General features: G+C 44.6%; 1 protein-coding gene across 2 annotated transcripts in view; it reads right to left on the bottom strand.

Moving 5' to 3' along the window:
* Positions 1-18,162, bottom strand: part of ANKRD52 (ankyrin repeat domain 52) — a 62,834-nt gene that overhangs the window by 15,717 nt on the left and 28,955 nt on the right. Inside the window, exons 12-28 of one of the 2 annotated variants that reach the window (XM_080994448.1) lie at positions 17,342-17,459; positions 15,735-15,803; positions 14,850-14,990; positions 13,908-13,985; positions 12,878-12,989; positions 11,153-11,224; positions 10,107-10,308; positions 9,835-9,922; positions 8,941-9,058; positions 7,849-8,068; positions 7,343-7,430; positions 5,626-5,709; positions 4,747-4,892; positions 4,556-4,638; positions 3,217-3,299; positions 1,504-1,595; positions 1,233-1,309 (exon numbers count right to left, since the gene is read on the bottom strand). In XM_080994448.1, the coding sequence (XP_080850574.1) occupies positions 1,242-1,309; positions 1,504-1,595; positions 3,217-3,299; positions 4,556-4,638; positions 4,747-4,892; positions 5,626-5,709; positions 7,343-7,430; positions 7,849-8,068; positions 8,941-9,058; positions 9,835-9,922; positions 10,107-10,308; positions 11,153-11,224; positions 12,878-12,989; positions 13,908-13,985; positions 14,850-14,990; positions 15,735-15,803; positions 17,342-17,459 (1,862 nt within the window). In that variant the 3' untranslated portion in view covers positions 1,233-1,241. The remainder of the gene's footprint in view (positions 1-1,232; positions 1,310-1,503; positions 1,596-3,216; positions 3,300-4,555; positions 4,639-4,746; positions 4,893-5,625; positions 5,710-7,342; positions 7,431-7,848; positions 8,069-8,940; positions 9,059-9,834; positions 9,923-10,106; positions 10,309-11,152; positions 11,225-12,877; positions 12,990-13,907; positions 13,986-14,849; positions 14,991-15,734; positions 15,804-17,341; positions 17,460-18,162) is intronic. The other variant, XM_080994447.1, reaches the window with a different exon arrangement.

The raw sequence follows: 18,162 nt of genomic DNA on the forward strand, positions 1-18,162 counted from the left end.
TACGGTAAGTGGCGTAATTGCACTAGTGCTACAGGTAAGCCGTGTTATCGCCACTCTGAACACAGACTATGTGAAAGCTCCTTGCAAACTACTCTTTGTGCTATCCAAACACCACCTGCACAGCAACTCTCTGTAGTCCTCTCTCTCTCTCTCTCTCTCTCTCTCTCGGTGTATGTATGTAAATAGGAGTGGTAAAACTCAGTCCGTGACCTGACCCACTCAGAGATCATACTCCGTGGATACATTTCCATGCCCCCTCTGTATACACAACTCCTGCTTAAGAGATACATTCAGACAGAGCACAGGAACTCCCTACAGATGGGCACCATTTCTCTAAGATCCTGGGAGGAAATGTTACGTTCTGGTTGTTGCGCATCCTCAGTGGTTGAAGCTCACTTTTCCTACCCCACCAACCACCTGCAATAGAGCACAAGTGTCAAGGGATTCTTTGGACCAATGGAATACAGTGGTACCTTGGTTCTCAAACACCTTGGTTCCCAAACGCTGAAAACCCAGAAGTAAGTGTTCTGGTTTTTGAACGTTTTTCAGAAGCCAAATGTCCGATACGGATGTCGGCTATTGTTTCTTGGGCACCAGGACCAATAAGAAGCTGCCCCTTGGTTTTCAAACATTTCAGAAGTCAAACAGACTTCCGGAATAAATTAAGTTTGGTGCTTTTGTTTTTGCTATTTATTTTGCGTTTTTGTTTTTGAGGCGTTTTCGGTTAATTTGTTTTTGTGACTGTGTGGAACTCAGTTAAGCTACTGATTGATTGATCCAAACAATGACTATATCATCAGTGCAGGTAAGAAAAAAAAATAATTTAATTTTTTAATCATCTACAATACTGTCTTATTTGTTTTGTAGTACAGTACATTGATTATTGCTTTAATTTTATGGCTCAATGGTCTCCTTAGATAGCAAAATTCATGTTAAAGGGGTTGTGTTTAAAAGTCTGGAACGGATTAATCCGTTTTGCATTACTTTCTAAGGGAAAACGTACCTTGGTTTTGGAACGCTTTGGTTTTGGAACGGACTTCCGGAACGGATTAAGTTTGGGAACCAAGGTACCACTGTACAGCAAACTTCTGAAATTTCATCATCCTGCTTTGATAACCATTTTTAGAGCGCCATCAGCGTAATCCTATGGAACTCGGTGATTGCTCAAATTCTATAAAGGGCTGCCTTCCTCCAGCAACGAAAGTGTTAAAAAAATAATTGAAAAGCCATACATTCCTGGTTCAGCTGCACTGTGTTGTGTCACACAAACACCACCAACCCACCAGCCAACAGATTAAGAGCATGACATCTGGAGTGAATGGAAAGGGAACAGGAAGGAGATGGTCTCACACCATTTCAAAAAAAAATACAGAACGTGTGTAAACATGAACACCCCCCCCCCAACCAGCCTGCCCATGTAGACTCAACAGATTTTGCCAACATATATACATGAGCATCTGACCCCGCTCATCCGGAAGGGCTTCCAGGTGTGAAAATACGCACCTTCTTCATCCACAGCAAGCACAGTGGCACCTCTGCTTAGCAGAGCCTGAACAACAGAGGCCAGTCCATTCCGGGCTGCAATGTGGAGCGGCCTGCGAATGGCAGGAAGAGAAAAGGAAAGGCATTACTGGTTGAACCTTGGGAGAGGAAGTGAGAAATGCGACTCTTGGAAATGAGGGCATTCACAAAGTTTATCTGACTCGTGTTCCAAGAGAGGAATGTACCAGAGGATTTTCATGTAAACCAGGCATAGGCAAACTCCGGCCCTCCAGTTGTTTGGGACTACAATTCCCATCATCCCTACCTAACAGGACCAGTGGTCAGGGATGATGGGAATTGTAGTCCCAAACATCTGGAGGGCTGGAGTTTGCCTATGCCTGATGTAAACATTTAATTCTGTGACTTTTCAAATTGCTTTTTGCAATGTGTTCGTTCCAATAGTTTTCAAAAGCATAAGGCATTAAGAGCCCCCTACCCACTTTTCTTTTCTTTTTTCTTTTAGGGATGCGGGTGGTGCTGTGGGTTAAACCACAGAGCCTAAGACTTGCCGATCAGAAGGTGGGCGGTTCGAATCCCCGCGACGGGGTGAACTCCCGTTGCTGAGTCCCTGCTTCTGCCAACCTAGCAGTTCGAAAGCATGTCAAAGTGCAAGTAGATAAATAGGTACCGCTCCAGCGGGAAGGTAAACGCGTTTCCGTGTGCTGCTCTGGCTCGCCAGAAGTGGCTTAGTCATGCTGGCCACATGACCCGGAAGCTGTACGCTGGCTCCCTCGGCCAATAAAGCGAGATGAGCATCGCAACCCCAGAGTCGGCCACGACTGGACCTAATGGTCAGGGGTCCCTTTACCTTTACCTTTTTACCCACTTTTCAGTTCTTTAGGGAAAATACGATTCTGGATTACACTTCTGTGGGAAATTTTGCTCTGGGAATTTGTAAACAGAATCTTTTTCACAGTATTGGTGGTGATGCAGCAGCAGAGGGACCTACTCTCCAAGTGAGGTATACCAGGCTGCAACCCATCACTGTTTTAGACTCAAAGTTTAAAAATTTCTCATCAAGCCTTTCAGATTTTGGATACTAGACACCATGAAGCAGTATATTAGTATTACTTTTGTATATGTAACTTTCTATCTGTATAGTTATCTTTGTTATCTTAAGCAACAAGCACACCCACCTGATTTTTATATTACTATTAATTGGCTTGAGCTCCTGACTGCAAAGGTAGTAAAGAATTTTTTAAAGAAATAAATACAACCAAGCACAAGACTTCTCAGGTTTAGTACGCTGAGGTTATTCAGACCCTGGGAATATGGCTCCGTGACAAATTTCCATCAGAAGATCTCTTAGTTCCCCAACACTGAGGAGTTACGTAACAAGAGTTCTGATTTGTCAGCTAGCCTAGCTTCCCCTTTTCATACAAGAAAGCTCATAAACGGAGTATCTCCAAAGAAGATGGGTGAGGCATGAGATCACACCACCCACATTCCTGGCTGTGAAAATCTTTAAGACCAGGAGCATCAAAATAAATGCTTTACTTTTTCCAGATGTAGAGTGCCCGTCCAAATGCAGAAGACTTTCTTTTTTTTTAGGGCCGACTAACAAGATGCCTACCCTTGTCTCATTGCTAGGAATGTACTTGGCAAGAAGGAAAACAAAGAAAGGCAGGGGGAACCAAACAGTCTCTCGTTTCCACCAGCTGCACAAATACTCACATCTGCAGAGCACTGTTAGTTGCATTGATAAGGCCAAGGTCTTGGGTTTCCCCCAGAATCAACAAGGCACACTTTTCATGACCCTGGAGAGAAAAGATAATTTATTTAAAGGAATGATTCGTTTGGAAGGCAGGTGCCTTTCTTAAGCTACACCCCCTCCCCAATCTCCACGCACAATTTCCATCTAAGTACGGCTTGCTATGTTGTGCAAATCGACAAAATTATGGTCATTATAATTAGAGGAAGCTTGTAAATAGGAAGGAGTGAAGTGAAAGCTGGACCATAGAATCATAGAGTTGGAAGAGACCACAAGGGCCATCGAGTCCAACCCCCTGCCAAGCAGGAAACACCATCAGAGCACTCCTGACATATGGTTGTCAAGCCTCTGCTTAAAGACCTCCAAAGAAGGAGAGTCCCATAAAGAAGGCTGATCACTGAAGAATTGATGCTTTTGAATTATGGTGCTGGAGGAGACTCTTGAGAGTCCCATGGACTGCAGGAAGATCAAACCTCTCCATTCTGAAGGAAATCAGCCCTCAGTGCTCACTGGAAGGACAGATTGTGAAGTTGAGGCTCCAATACTTTGGCCACCTCATGAGAAGAGAAGACTCCCTGGAAAAGACCCTGATGTTGGGAAAGATGGAGGGCACAAGGAGAAGGGGACGACAGAGGATGAGATAGTTCGACAGTGTTCTCAAATCTACCAGCATGAGTTTGACCAAACTGCGGGAGGCAGTGGAAGACAGAAGAGCCTGGCGTGCTCTGGCCCATGGGGTCACGAAGAGTCGGACACGACTAAACGACAACAACGACAAACCTTTGTTGTAACTGTGCTGTTCAGCTTTTTATTTTAGTTGCTTTTTTTAAATGGTTTATAGATTGTAATTGTTTTACTGATGATTTTTTAATTATTCTATATGATTTATGCTGCCTTTGCAATGTTCTGTTATGCTCCATTATGTCATTTGAATGAAAGCAGCATAGAAATATAACAAATAAAAAAGTGCAGGACACATAAACCCATGAGGGCAAACCAGAAAGGAAGAATTCTGAGCACACAGCAAGTGCTTCTGGCTCTTCCTTTCCAGCCACTGGTACAGTTACATGTCTTTCTTTCTTTTTTAATTGCCCTATAGCAACAGAGAAAGGCAATAAATTCCAAAATTGCTTAATTAAGGAAGAATCTGGAATGCCCTCAGGACATGCTCCCGGTTTTCCTTTCAAGTATGAATGCACTCATTATTCCATTGAAGTTGAATCACCTGAAATCAGGTGATTGACAGGTGGGTGGTGCAAGGAGTGGGGGAATACTGCTTGCAGGTCCTCCCTGGATATTTACCTTACTGCAGGCCAGGTGAAGAGCTGTGTTCTTGTTGACATCCAGCACAGTTAGATCCGCTTTTGCTCTGTACAGCAGAAACTCTGAAAATAGGTGAAGATGCCAAGTGAGAGTTGGTGCAAACCGTGACATACTTCAGTAAAAAGAAAAAAGGGGGAGGGAGGCATAAATGTAATGGATTCTCTACTCACCAACTGCTGCGGTCTGGCCATTCTCAGCAGCCATCATAAGAGCGGTCCTTCCCAGTTGGTCAGTCACGTCTACCTCAGCCTGGTGGCGCAAAAGCAGTTGTAAACCATGGATGTTGTCTGCAAAGGCAGCAGCGTGAAGGGGGGTCCTGGAATGGAGGGAAAAAACCCAAATGTCTTCAACAAGCATAGACCCTGGCATTCTTCCAAATTCCACCTTTATTCCTGCTGAATTAACACCTCTTCAGAATATTGTTTCTTCACTCAATCAAGAGCGCAGCTAATACTCCTTTTAAAGACCCTGCTATCAGCATTATTGTGGGACGCGGGTGGCGCTGTGGGTTAAACCACAGAGCCTAGGACTTGCCAAACAGAAGGTCGGCGGTTCGAATCCCCGTGACGGGGTGAGCTCCCGTTGCTCGGTCCCTGCTCCTGCCAACCTAGCAGTTCGAAAGCACCTCAAAGTGCAAGTAGATAAATAGGTACTGCTCCGGCGGGAAGGTAAACGGCATTTCCGTGCGCTGCTTCGCCAGAAGCGGCTTAGTCATGCTGGCCACATGACCCGGAAGCTGTATGCCAGCTCCCTCGGCCAGTTAAGCGAGATGAGCGCTGCAACCCCAGAGTTGGCCACAACTGGACCTAATTGTCAGGGGTCTCTTTACCTTTACCTTAGGCTTCAGTTTAGCATCACCTGACATTGCTAATGTGAGGGACTCCTCGTCTGCACCCTGTTAACAACTCCTCCAGCATCTTTGTCAATTCTTGAAGCAAAGTTTCCTATCCTAACAATGGCCTAGGCACTGATGACTGATGAGTTTCGGAGGGGACGGTATACCTAGAATGCCCACCAACGACAATCAACAAGGCTGCACACTCACTCACCTTCCTTTGGCATCTCTGCTATTAACAATCTTGGCACCCAATGCTTCCACAAGCATCTCAGAAGTGCCATCCTGGTTGTTAATTCTGCAGAAGGAAGAAAATGGGAGAAGCAAATGAGCTAACGTGGCTTGGATTTATCTTCTTCTGCAGTTCATTGAAAGGGAAGAGAGCTCAGAATGCGGCATGTAACATACATGCATGTGTGGGGACATCTATTGCTCAGCAGCAAATTACATGCTTTGCATGCAGGAGATCCTAGCTTCAATCTGTGGCATCTCTGCTTAAAAAGAACTTCAGGCAGGAAAAGGCCTCTCCTTGAGACACTAGGGCAGGGATGGGGAATTTACGGCCCTCCAGCTCCCAGCAACCCCAGGTAGCATGGTAGCAGGACTCCAGCTCCCAGCAACCCCAGGTAGCATGGTCAATGGGCAGCGATGATGGGACTTGCAGTCCAGCAATATCCAGAGAGCCCACATGTTCCCCAGCCCTAGAGCCAGTGGCAGTCAGAACTGACTATGACAGATAAACCATTGGAATTGGTATAAGGCAGTTTTATAAAGGTAGCCTTGGAGACAGCCACTGAAAAACAAAGGAAGAAACTGCTCTGGAATTGTAATCTTTGCTGATCTTTTATTTTTCCAGAGCTGTTTATAACTTGAAATGTACAAGGAAAAAAATGTTTTTGCCGATCTTCCTTCCGTAAAAACACACAAAAACATTAAAACACAAATAAAGCATTCTCAGTGATTTCTGTCAGCTATGGAATTACCTGTCCCTGGAAACTCTTCCAATGCAAACCTGGACATTGTTCAAAACCACTTCAAGACCTGGTTTGGGTTGGCTTTCAGAGGTCAAGTCTAAGCTAGATGTAATGGAGACTTGATAGTATTTTAATGTGATTGCATCACATTTCTGAGCTGTTCGGTTAGGGTGGACTAGAACGGTAAATCAATCAATCCAGAGAGACCACAGTACTTGGGGTCAACGACCCCTTGTAGGTGTTCACACTATCAAAACTAGGGGTACAACTTTGGTATCCTGACCTCAACTCTCTTCTCTGGTAGAACGAACGAAGTAAGAGCTAAGAACTAGGTCAGCAGAGCAGTCTGCTATTCGGTCCTGCTACCCACTCCTTGTAAAGCTTGCACATTCTGGGAGAAAGCCTAACATTGCTGAAACTGACTCATCATTCTGCTTGTGGTGAAGGAAGAGTTCTGCAGGTTAGACGTGCCCTCTAGCGGTTCTCATGAAGACTGCATCCACAGAAAAACATCCAGAGTCAAGATTGCACTAACTAGAATATAACATTTAGGGTGTGAATATGCTCCAAATTTAAACAGTTTGAAACTGGCTTGCCTGTGATGGCACCCAGGCAGGGAAACAATAAGTTATAAGAGGGGGCTAAGGATCTCTAACAAAAAACCATCAGCACTTCATGAGATTAGATGCTCCGCAGTCTGGGAGAAGCCACGGCAAACTGCAGGGCTAGTTGTTTATCTGTGATGGAGGCTCATTAAGAATGCACTATATGGTAACAACAGGGTCTCTTGCACTAATCGCTTATTATTTAAAATGCTCCAGGCCTAAGGTACATCTTTTGAGATACAGTTTCTTTAGAAACACAGAAGTCCAGCCACTCATCACGAAAACCAAACATCCACTTTGGTCTTTGCTTCCACACCCCGTCCCACCCTCCAAAGGACCAATTGAGACTTACACCGCACAGTGCAATGGAGTAAAGGGGTTTCCTTCTAGGTATGCAAATGGATTGTGTTCAAGTAACAATTCAAGACAATCTTCATGCCCTGGCAAAGGGAGAAAAGAGGCAGAAGGCATTATCAAATGACCTTCAACATCCAAGAAATTATTATGAGCAGAATCAAAAGGCGCCTTTGCCCAAGGACTTGAAAAGACCCTTTGGGTGGTCTCCCAGATCAACAAAAGAGCCATAAACTGGGAAGGTGGTGACTATGAGTTTCTGCAGCTTGCTTTAATAAGCCAGGCTGCAACAGACTGACATACACTTCCAGCAGGGGAATGCGTCTCTCAGAGTGGTGTTCTCTGCAGAACCAAGTTCTGCACTCAGAATACGTAGAGAGGAGAGCTGTGTACTCGCTACATGCTGAGTATCCTACTAGTGGCCCTACTGAACAGAACCCCGGTTGGACTGGTTCTCTGCCTTGGCACAGGAAAAGAACAATCAGAATCAGGCATAACTCGTACCGCTGTAAGAAGCCCAGTGCATTGGTGAGTAGCCACTATAGTCCACCACAGAGTCCAGAGGGTCAGTAGAAAGCGCTGCCTGCAGCAAGGTCCTCAGGATTTCGGAATGCCCACACACCGAGGCAAAATGGATCGGGGTCCGGCCCTTGAAATCCCGACACAATACAAAGGCATCATGGTCCAGCAGTGCTGCAAGGCAGTCTTCACAGCCAGTCACAGCCTGGGAGTGAGCAAAGAACAGTGAATGATGAAAGAATGTGCCCAAGCCAAATACTGATAACACTGGGTTACTATAAAGGAATCTTGGCAGTGCCGGGATAGCAATGGGGCGCTTCTCTTTGGTGGCACGTTGAAACCAGCAGGACATCTGCTTCCGACACGGCAAAGACAGACACAGCAGTCAATTGTTACTTATAAGGGTTTTTAATGACATTGTAAATTGATACCATCAGCCAATAAGCCATTATTTACTAGAGCAAATCCTAAGTCCGTAAACAACTGAAAAATATTTCTCCTTTTTCTCTCTCATTCTGTGCTAACCTCACTTCCCAAACCAAAGTGTCTTGAAATGCTTCTGTCTGGCACATGAAGTTCTTTGCCAACAGTTTAGGAGAGGCATGTTCAAAGTCTAATCCAGCCCAACAACTCAACAACTTTGGGGTAAAATTGCAAACTTTGCTCAACAACTTCAACCAACAACTTTGGTTGGCCCTCACATATGTTCACTTCATCAAATTTGGCCCTCTTTGAAAAAAGTTTGGACACCCCTGGTTTAGGATATACCTTTCAGTATCAACCGGCCACTGTGATGAGCCACTGCGTTCTGACTGGCTGAAGTTTTGGGATGTTCTGTGATGAAGTCTCTAATTCGGTTTTCAACGTAAGTTATTGAAGGACAACTTAGGGCAGGAATGGGGAGGTTGTTGGGTTACATCTCCCATCATCCCCAGTCACTGTTCAGGCTGGCTTGGGGATGATAGGAGTTGAATTCCAGAAACACCATAAAGGCCACTTGTGCAGCCAGCACATGTAGTGCTCACAGCAGGGCTATGTTACTAGCCTGTGAATGCTGTAGCAGCTTTTTCTACTCACCCCCCGGTGCAGTGCAGTCCTGCCTCTCCTGTCTGCTGCATCCACTGTGGATCCCTTCTCAAGTAAGAGGTGGACACAATCCACATGGCCGTTCATGATCGCCAACATCAACGGGGTTCTGGGAGGCAAGAAATAATGGCTCAGGCACAGCAAAATTTGGCTCGGCCCCGTTTTAGAGGCCTAAGGGTCTTCCACTGATAAGGAAAGGTGCAGAGGTGGCACCCCAACAATAAGAATGAGAAAAATCAGAATCAGGGCTGCCTTCAATTCCAAGTAGGCTTCAAAAAAGAAATAACAGTCAGAGCAAGGGCTGCTGCAAAGCCAGGAGTGGGGCTAGGTGTCATTTAGGACTTTTGTTGCAAATCAAGGAGATGGAGCCATCAGGATCCATAGTGCTATTCTCAGTTATTGGAGAAGGAGGAACATAAAAGTGGCAGAGGTGAGGCCTTGGTGGGTAGGTTATTACGAGAAAGCTGCTGTTTCATGGCTTTGCACAAAGGAGGGGAAGCTCCTATACAGTGGTACCTTGAAAGCCGAACAGCTTAGTTCCCGAACGTTTGGTTCCCGAACGCCTCAAACCTGGAAGTGACTGTTCCAGTTTGCAAACTATTTTTGGAAGCCGAACATCCAAGGGGACTTCTGGGGCTTCCGATTGGCTGCAGGAGCTTCCTGCAGCCAATCAGAAGCCGCGCTTTGGTCTTCGAACGTTTTGGAAGTCAAATGGACTTCTGGAACGGGTTCCGTTCAATTTCCAAGGTACGACTCTAATTAGAATTTATTCGTATAACCGTTTGGGACCCCTGAGGAGCAAAAAGAACTTATCAGGAACAGAAGGAAGGACTTCCAGCCCAAACACACAGAACGATTAACATATAAGCCAGTGGAAAAACTCACTGTCCATGGATGTCCATGACATCTGTGATGTCGACTCTCTCCCCACTGTCAATGAGAAGATGTAGGGAATCGGTGTTCCCATAGGCAGCTGTAAGAAATGTAAGAGGGAGAACTAGGGAGGGAAATAGTACTATGTACACAACTTCCCTTTTTCTAATAGTTTCTCAAACTGCCATTTCCGCAAAGACCTACCGAGTGCTCCAGGTTTGTTTGCAACAGCAGTCAGGAGAAGGAAAGCAAGCATCCGAGAAAAGGAAATGTCATGCCCTCACCTGCAGCATGTAGGGGAGTCCACTTCTTCTTTTTCTCCTTCACAAGAGCAGAAGCACCATGGCTGGTGAGCACCTCCACACACTCCGTGGAGCCCCTCTCCGTGGCAAGATACAAAGCCGTCCGCCCTTTGTGGTCCCGCACATCCAGGTTCACCAGGGTCTCGGCAAGTGTCTTCAGGGCTTCACAGTGACCATTATAGGCCTGGAAGCAACATCAGTATTTAGTTCATTTTGCGTGGCTTCCTCTTTCTGCCTACGGTACATGCCGTGCAATACCAAGCATGATTACGTTTTTAAAATATTTTTTAAAAAACCCCACCAAGCAGCAGTAAATAAATACCGTATTTTTTGCTCTATAGGATGTACCAGACCATAGGAACACCGGACCATAGGAGGGGGAGAGCAGGGGGAAAAAATTCTCCCCCTCTCTGCTCAGCGCCCCTTCAGTGAAGCGGCAGGAGAAACGGAGCCCCTTCCATTTCTCCTCCCGCTTGGCTGAAGGGGCGCTGCGCAGCTCTCCCTCTCTGCTGAAGCCTGGAGAGTCTTGCTCTCCCGGTTTCAGCAAAAGGAACCTGAAGCCTTTGGAGCGCATCGCGAGGTCCCGCTGTGCTCCAAAGGCTTCAGGTGGCTATCCCTGAAGCTTGGAGAGCGACAGGGGTCGGTGCGCACCGACCCCTCTCACTCTCCAGGCTTCAGCGAAAGCAACGCAAACCCGAGGGAGCGCTCCCTCTGCGCTTCGGAGGCTTCGCGTTGCTATCACTGAAGCCAAGGAGCCTGCATTCGCTCCATAGGACGTACACACATTTCCCCTTAATTTTTGGAGGGGAAAAAGTGTGTCCTATAGAGCTAAAAATACGGTACATTACTTCAATGGGACTCACTCCCAAGTAAATGTGACTGAGCCTAAAACGAACCAAGAAAGAGGCAACTTGCTGGCGTTTGACTAGATTTTAGCATTCACTTTCATTGTACAAGCCTCTGTCTTTTTACAGTGCAAGACATAGCCCACAACCTTGCAAAGCCAGATTTATGATAGATATACTTACAGCTAAGTGCAAAGGGCTGACTGGAATGGTGCTTTCCACATCGTCCAGGCAGTTAAAAGACATTTCCAGGAGCTACAAACCAAAAAAGCACAATGTCCATTCAAATGCTTTAACTCTTCTAGCCTCCAGAACCCACAGCAGCAATGATGCCAGCAGTCTTTAGCTTTCCCAGGCAGGAAATTAGCATTCCACCAACCCCCAAATGCATTCACAGGACTACCAAGCAGAAAAAAAGCTTGATGGGCTCTTGAGTCTAGAAGTGCAATCTAGACAACTGCAATCATATGCTCAAATGCTTAAAACTCAAATGTGGAATGCCAATACACTTTCCAAGCATATCTCAGTAGCACAATGGTAATAGTATTAATTTGCTATCTTTGTTAAGGCACCTTGAGGCATTAAGAATTCTTATGCCGAGACTAAACTCTGGCTAAAAAAAGTATTTCACACATTTTAATTTATGAAATGCAGTTAAGTGGTTTTCCCCACTGTAAGTACATAGAATGGGTAGTCATTGTAATACCAGATTAATGTCCTTTGGAAATCACTATTTTTATTGATGTGACCTAAGACCATTTTTATCTCTGTGCATTTTATAGAGCAAGATGTGTGCTAATTTGTTGGTTCTCCGGTGGGCTCTTGACTGTGTTTACTTATTTCTTTGCTGCTCAAATTATTATGTTGCTGCTGCCTTTATTTTTATAGGCACTGTTTTATGCTGCTTAGGGGCCTGGATCAGCCACAATTTATTGATGGATATTACTTTGTCTATTTCATAAAAGCCATTTGGGGCATTAACATTTTCTACAAACACACACGAGTCAGCGAGAAAGATCATATTGTTCTCATACACTGATTGTGCAAAGCTGTTATTCAGATCCTAAGCAAAACTGATATTCATCTAACCATTCAAGAGAGGTTTTATGGCAACAGCTGAGTTGCCAAAACTCCTGCCATGCCCTCCACCCTGGACCTAGACATATGCAGCTCCCTGCTAAAACTGGTTTCCATGTAAACAGCCTGTTTGTGCTACTGGAGAGGATTGATTAGATCCTCAAAGCTTATATAGCATCTGATGTTCTATCACAACATATACACACAACGGCTGCTTTAGCACCTAACACTAAGTCAAGGTACATTGCATGTTTAACCCATAATGTTAATGAGGTAAATGCTAATGCCTGCAACTCACGTTCTCCTATTTCGCTCCTCCTTTTGTCCAACTGGGAGCAACAAACCATGAACCTTGGCTTACTTTGATATCAGAACCAACAATTCATGGAAACTGGAAAGCCAAAAACAAACCTTGGCTTTGTATCATGGCTTGTTTTAGGCAGAAAAGAAACCAAAAAGGCAGGTTGTCAGGCTAAGCCAAGACTTCTGGTTTCCTGCACCTACCTGAACAAAGGGAGGAATGAAATCTGGGCACCTGAGCTGCATGCACCAATACACTGCTCATGCACATCATGGTTAACAAGTTGCAAACCCTGGCTTAGTGGGAACGTGACCAGTTTCTATTCAGAACAACTCTCAATTCCATCAAAGCGACCAGGTGCACAATAGCAAGGTACTCAACAAGAGAGCCTATTTCATCAAGTTGACTGTGAATACAAATGAAGGCTGCACCCCAGAGTATGGCTCTTCCAAACTTCCACAGAAACATTCATTCCTCAGTCTCCCCTCCAAAATCACAACCCAGTTCCTCCAATCCCAATTCGAGCTTACCAACTCAAGGTTCTGTCTGTTGCCATAGGCAGCTGCGTAATGGACAGCGGTGTATCCCTGCTTGTCCCGGAGAGAGGGGTCAGCACCATTATCCAACAAGAACTCTAAACAACTGGAGCAGATGTGAGTAGATTAGGTCGGATGCCTTGAAGCAGTTGCATGTGAAGGACCTAAAATTTGCTGCGCAAACAGCCTTTGCCGTGGTTTCTTATTAAAATGTCTCGCAACTGTACTGCAGGAGCCACAACTCTCAAAGAAGAAAGGAGATTCCCCTCATGCACAGAGTTTGACAGAATAAGAACAGCTGCAGCCCTGTGTAAAACATTGCTTTCAACCCAACTTGTATGGCACTTATGTTGGCAGCTCAAATACATCTTCAAAAAAACAACAACCAACTTTTGTGTCTGGATTTTCGCTTTTTGAAATATGGCAGCCCTAGTTGGTAGAAAGAAACTCCACTTTTCTTCCCTGCATCACAAGCACTTCCCAATGCAAGTATGACACATGTAAGATTTAGAAGCAGTTACTGAACTCCCCTCTCCATGTTAAACTGATGTATGTGCACTTTATAAAAATCCACTCAAGTTCAGTTTCAATAATGAAAAGGGGGCGGGGGGGAGATGAACAAAAGTCAAAGCATCTTTTATTTTGAAAAGGTTTGGAGTGCATTTTAAAGATGAGGCTGGAGGAGCAAAGAAAACCTGGAGAGACTTGTGTCCCATGCTGATTTGGTAAAAGCCCAACTGCTGGTTGATTTAAGTCACAATAATAGGACAGAACCCCCTAACAATGGCCACTGCCCAAGCCCAATCAGTCACTTAAAAACTGGCAGTGAAGTGTTAAATTCAAACTGTCACTCTAGTTGGTAAAAGACATGTGTGTGGAGGCAGCTGAGCTCCTAAAGATGTATGCTAAGGCAAGTTATGTGGAGACAGAAGTGCCTGGCATGCTCTGGTCCATGGGGTCACGAAGAGTCGGACACGACTAAATGACTAAACAACAACAAGGCAAGTTAAGACGGGCTACTCACAAGATTGCCTCCTTCAGTCGTGACTCCTTCAGCGGCTCCTCGTCAGTGTCATGGCTGTTTCCTGAATGAGTCTCAGCTCTGCAAGAGTGAAAGCCTAGATCAGTTTTGCTGAGACGTAGCAGAAGAGGGACTGTGCAGGAACACGTAACAAAGTACTGCATACAGTTTTCAAAGGAATCCCACATGTGGAAATCTATTGCAAGAATAAATTTGTGTGTGGGGGGGGGGGGAACGTGCATGATACTGGTCAATCAGGACAGGTTACAAAGAGCCAGTATAGATCAAGCTTGATGACCTCAGTGGCTCCGACTGAATTTATCTATGAAATTAATAGAAGCAAAAAATAATCTGGGAAAAAGACGTGCCATAAGCCTGGGCTACTTTCAGAAGTCATCATTCATCAGCCTGGCATCACACAGGAGAGTAGGAAAAGGATTGTAGCCATTTAAGTAACTTCACTAGCCCAAGAAGGTATAGTGCAAGTTGAATTTCAACTTTAACTATTTTTGGAGAAATGTTCTTAAGTCTCTACAGACAGGGAAAAGTCTGAAACAACTGCAACAGCAGAAAGCAAAGTCATGCACACCCCAAATAAGATCTGAAGTATAAATTCTCTATCGCCATTTTTGACTTTGGTTTCTAATGTCTAAACATTTGGGCAGGTAGCACCATGATTCTTAGATAAAAGCCTCAAAGATGAGCCCTGCCATTTTAAATCATTGTTTTTAAAAAAACCAAAAAACCAGAATGCACCAGTTCATTATTTAATTTTCACTATATTTCCAATGAGGGCTTTAATGATACACTTTCTATCCACAAAAGTGTTAGAAAGGGAGAAGAAAAATATTGCATCTACTGCAGATCTTTCTGGTGAAAGAATTGCACTTGACTGCTGCCATTTTAGGCAAATGCCCGCCAGCCCCCGCCAGCCCTTTCTCCTACCTCCTGTAAGTGTCCGAAGCAGCAGCATAATGTAAGGGGGTGCAGCCTTTACAGTCAGCTTCGTTAATACTGGCTCCGGCAGTGACCAATGTCACCGTACACTGATAGCTGCCATTAGCGGCTGCATAGTGCAAAGGAGTCCTGGATGGGGAAAACGAGACTTGAAGCACTTACTAAACACAAAGCACCTTTTAATACGTTAGCATTGTAAGCAATGAATGTGGTTCAGAGTTTCCATTTCCTCAATCTGTTAACAGAGTAGGCTCCATTGGGTTAATATGTCAACTTTTGGTCCTGCATGGATCTAACCTGGGTTAGTTTGCTGTGTTGTCCTGAGCTAGTCCTCAGCCGATGTGTCCTTTGCATCCCAGCTGATCTACTATGTCTTTTATTTATGCCCACTTTATATCGCTCATTAACAAAAAGTTATTCGGGTGACGTAGAGCGTTCACCCTCACAGCCACTTTCTAAGGGTTCCTCTGCAAATGCCATTTTACAGATAGAGAACAGAGATTATGAGTCCCTGACCAAAGGGGGACGTTAACCTTGATCTCACGACCTTCAAAGCAGACACGTCATCCAGTGCATCAGTGGCTCTTGCTAATGTTGCGTTGCATTAACAAACAGAAAAGCAATGTACAATCCCTCTCCTTCTAATTCAGTAGCTCCCAACAGAGCAGCACTGAGCTTTGGTTGAGCAAAAACATTTCTGCAAGTGAGCACCTTAAGCTCATCCTCAGTGCAATAAGCACTGAGTCACACTTATAAAAGCAGTCTCCTGTTAACACAGTGCAAGGCCTTCACAGCCTTTGGGCAGGTTTCAATGCCACTGAACAACAGCCTTTCCTTGCCCAAAGGCAAAACTGCATGGTGCTCTTAATTTACCTTCCAAACTTATCTCTCCTCCTCAAGTCAGCTCCGCTGCTCAACAGCAAGTTAAGACATTCAACATTCCTACAGAAAAGCCAAAAACAAATATAGAATACATATGAACAATGTGATTGAACTAAAGAGGCTGTTAGAATGAGAAAGTAAAGAGATTTTACAAGGTGGGAAGCCTCAGTAGGATTTAAAGGCACAGGGGGAAGCAATCTCTTAGGAAGGAGATAGCAGAAAAGATCAAGGACGATTTCCAGTCAAGGATGTAGGCTTGCTAAAACAGAAAATGCACACAATTCACTCAAGCTTGCTTTTTACCAACTGATTAGAAAATTAAAGGGCTAGCGGAGTGGTAGCAAACTATGTCCTATTTTTAAGTAGAGCAGAAAACATAAACTGCCCTCCAAGTCAAGGATGTCATTGTTTCTGCCTCTTCAAGCAAATGGACCAAGACAACACCCACCAGGTTGTGTCCTAGTGCCCACTCGAGAAGTCAAATAAAAAAATAGAATACATTTGAACAATGTGATTGCACTCTTAAAAAAACCACAACTGACCCAAGAGTACTGGGTCTGCCTGAATGCAGAGTGAATTGTTTATATAGCTTGGATATTCAAAATGGTAGCCGCTGGACAAGAAGCACACAGATACCCTCTGGTTTTCTTTGTATTTACATGCAGGGTCAACCTGAATCCAGGGTTTTGTACACTTTGGAAGTATAACAGCTTCAATTTTGCTGGCACACATTTTAACTAACTGTGGCTGTTCCACATCCATGGAAAATGCTGTCCTGAGAGCACAGTTCCCAAGAGAGCTATATATTTGTGGGTGTGGCTTATCCTCTAGCTGGGATGGAGATCCCTGTCTAGGGAAGGGGTTGTCAACCTGGTCCCTCCCTCCCACTAGTGGGCGTTTCAGGATTCAAGGTGGGCGGTAGGGGGTTCTATGGCACAAGCCATATCGAGCACTGGTGGGCAGTAAAGAAATTTTACCATCAAGAAAGATACATTAGTGGGCAGTAGGTATAAAAAGGTTGACTACCCCTTGTCTAGAGCAACTGGGAAAAGGACACAGACCACTCTTGCAAGAGGTCTGAATTGCTTGCTTGCAAAAGGTCTCCCCGCCCCTTACTTTCTGCTAAATGTTGCTCCCTCCACCATGCTTTTCCCACCCTTCCTTCCTTATGGCTTCTTCCCCTCCCACAGGTAATTAGGCTGAAGGTTGCATGGAGCCCTTGAGGAACAGATTCTTCTCCCTTATAGTATGTTTGCTGGATCAAAGCAAATCCTCTCATATTTGTTCTGAAGTGCAACTGGAAATTCCACTTCACACAAACAAGGAATCTCCCAATATTAGCTCTGAACACTGGGGATTAGAAGAGAGCTTCAATGTGATTACATCACCACAGCTGTACAGTACTTCAAGGCAATGGAAACCTGAATCTGTTCTAGTTAAACAGAAATAAACAAAGCCAGACAGTCTTTTAACCTTTCTCTCCTCTTTACTTAACCAAAGGTACCCAGTGAGGTAGGAATAAGCAACAGAGCAATAAAATCATCCAGATCAGTTCTGAAGAATATCTTGCCTAAGTAAGAAACTGATTGACTACTCACCCTCCGGAAGCAGCAGCATGGAGGCAGGTCCTCCCGAGGTTATCTGGCGTATTGATATCAAAGCCTGCAGACAGCACATGCTCATTGCTAAGTGAAGAGACGATGCTGTACAACTGACCTGTGAATCAGAAAACAGCAGAGAACTGGTCAAGCTTCATGGTCAAGTCCATGATTCTGGCCAGCGTTTCCATGGGAAGTTTATTATCTGGAGTTCAGATTTCTAAAATGTCTCAATAATCCTTCACAAGTGCAGAGCTCAATTGTTCAGTTGATGGGCCTTCTGTGCCTTGTTAATTGTCAGACAGCGAAGAGCACCTTCTGGTCCTCATTGATTTATATTTCTCCTACCACACTGTTCCTTACCAGCAATATACCAGCTCTATAGACCCAAACCTAAATCTAGGAAGTCAGGTACGATTTCAAAGCCCAAATACTGTATTTTTCTGTCTATAAGATGCCCCTATGTATAAGACGCCCCCTATTTTTGCGGCAACAACCAATCGCCAGTCCACCCTTGGCACTATCCGTGTATAAGACACCCCCTAATTTTTGACATTATTTTTTAGGAAAAAAACCTAGTCTTATAAACGGAAAAATAAGGTAATTAAGCTAAGAAGAAAGCATGTGCAATGGACAACCTAATGCAAAGTAAGCAAGTTCGTGTATTATTTAAGCTTAGAATGTGTGTGCAAAAAATTGTGGGGAGCGGTGCATTTTGGCACAGATGAAGGAATCAGAAAATTTCACTCCACTGTCTACCTCAGAGCAAGATAAGCAAAACCTTATTTTTCTCAACAAGCTCTGGGTTGTTCCTTGCCCTA

This window comes from Podarcis pityusensis, assembly GCF_964106645.2.
Source record: "Podarcis pityusensis genome assembly, chromosome: 2".
NCBI classification, from domain to species: domain Eukaryota; kingdom Metazoa; phylum Chordata; class Lepidosauria; order Squamata; family Lacertidae; genus Podarcis; species Podarcis pityusensis.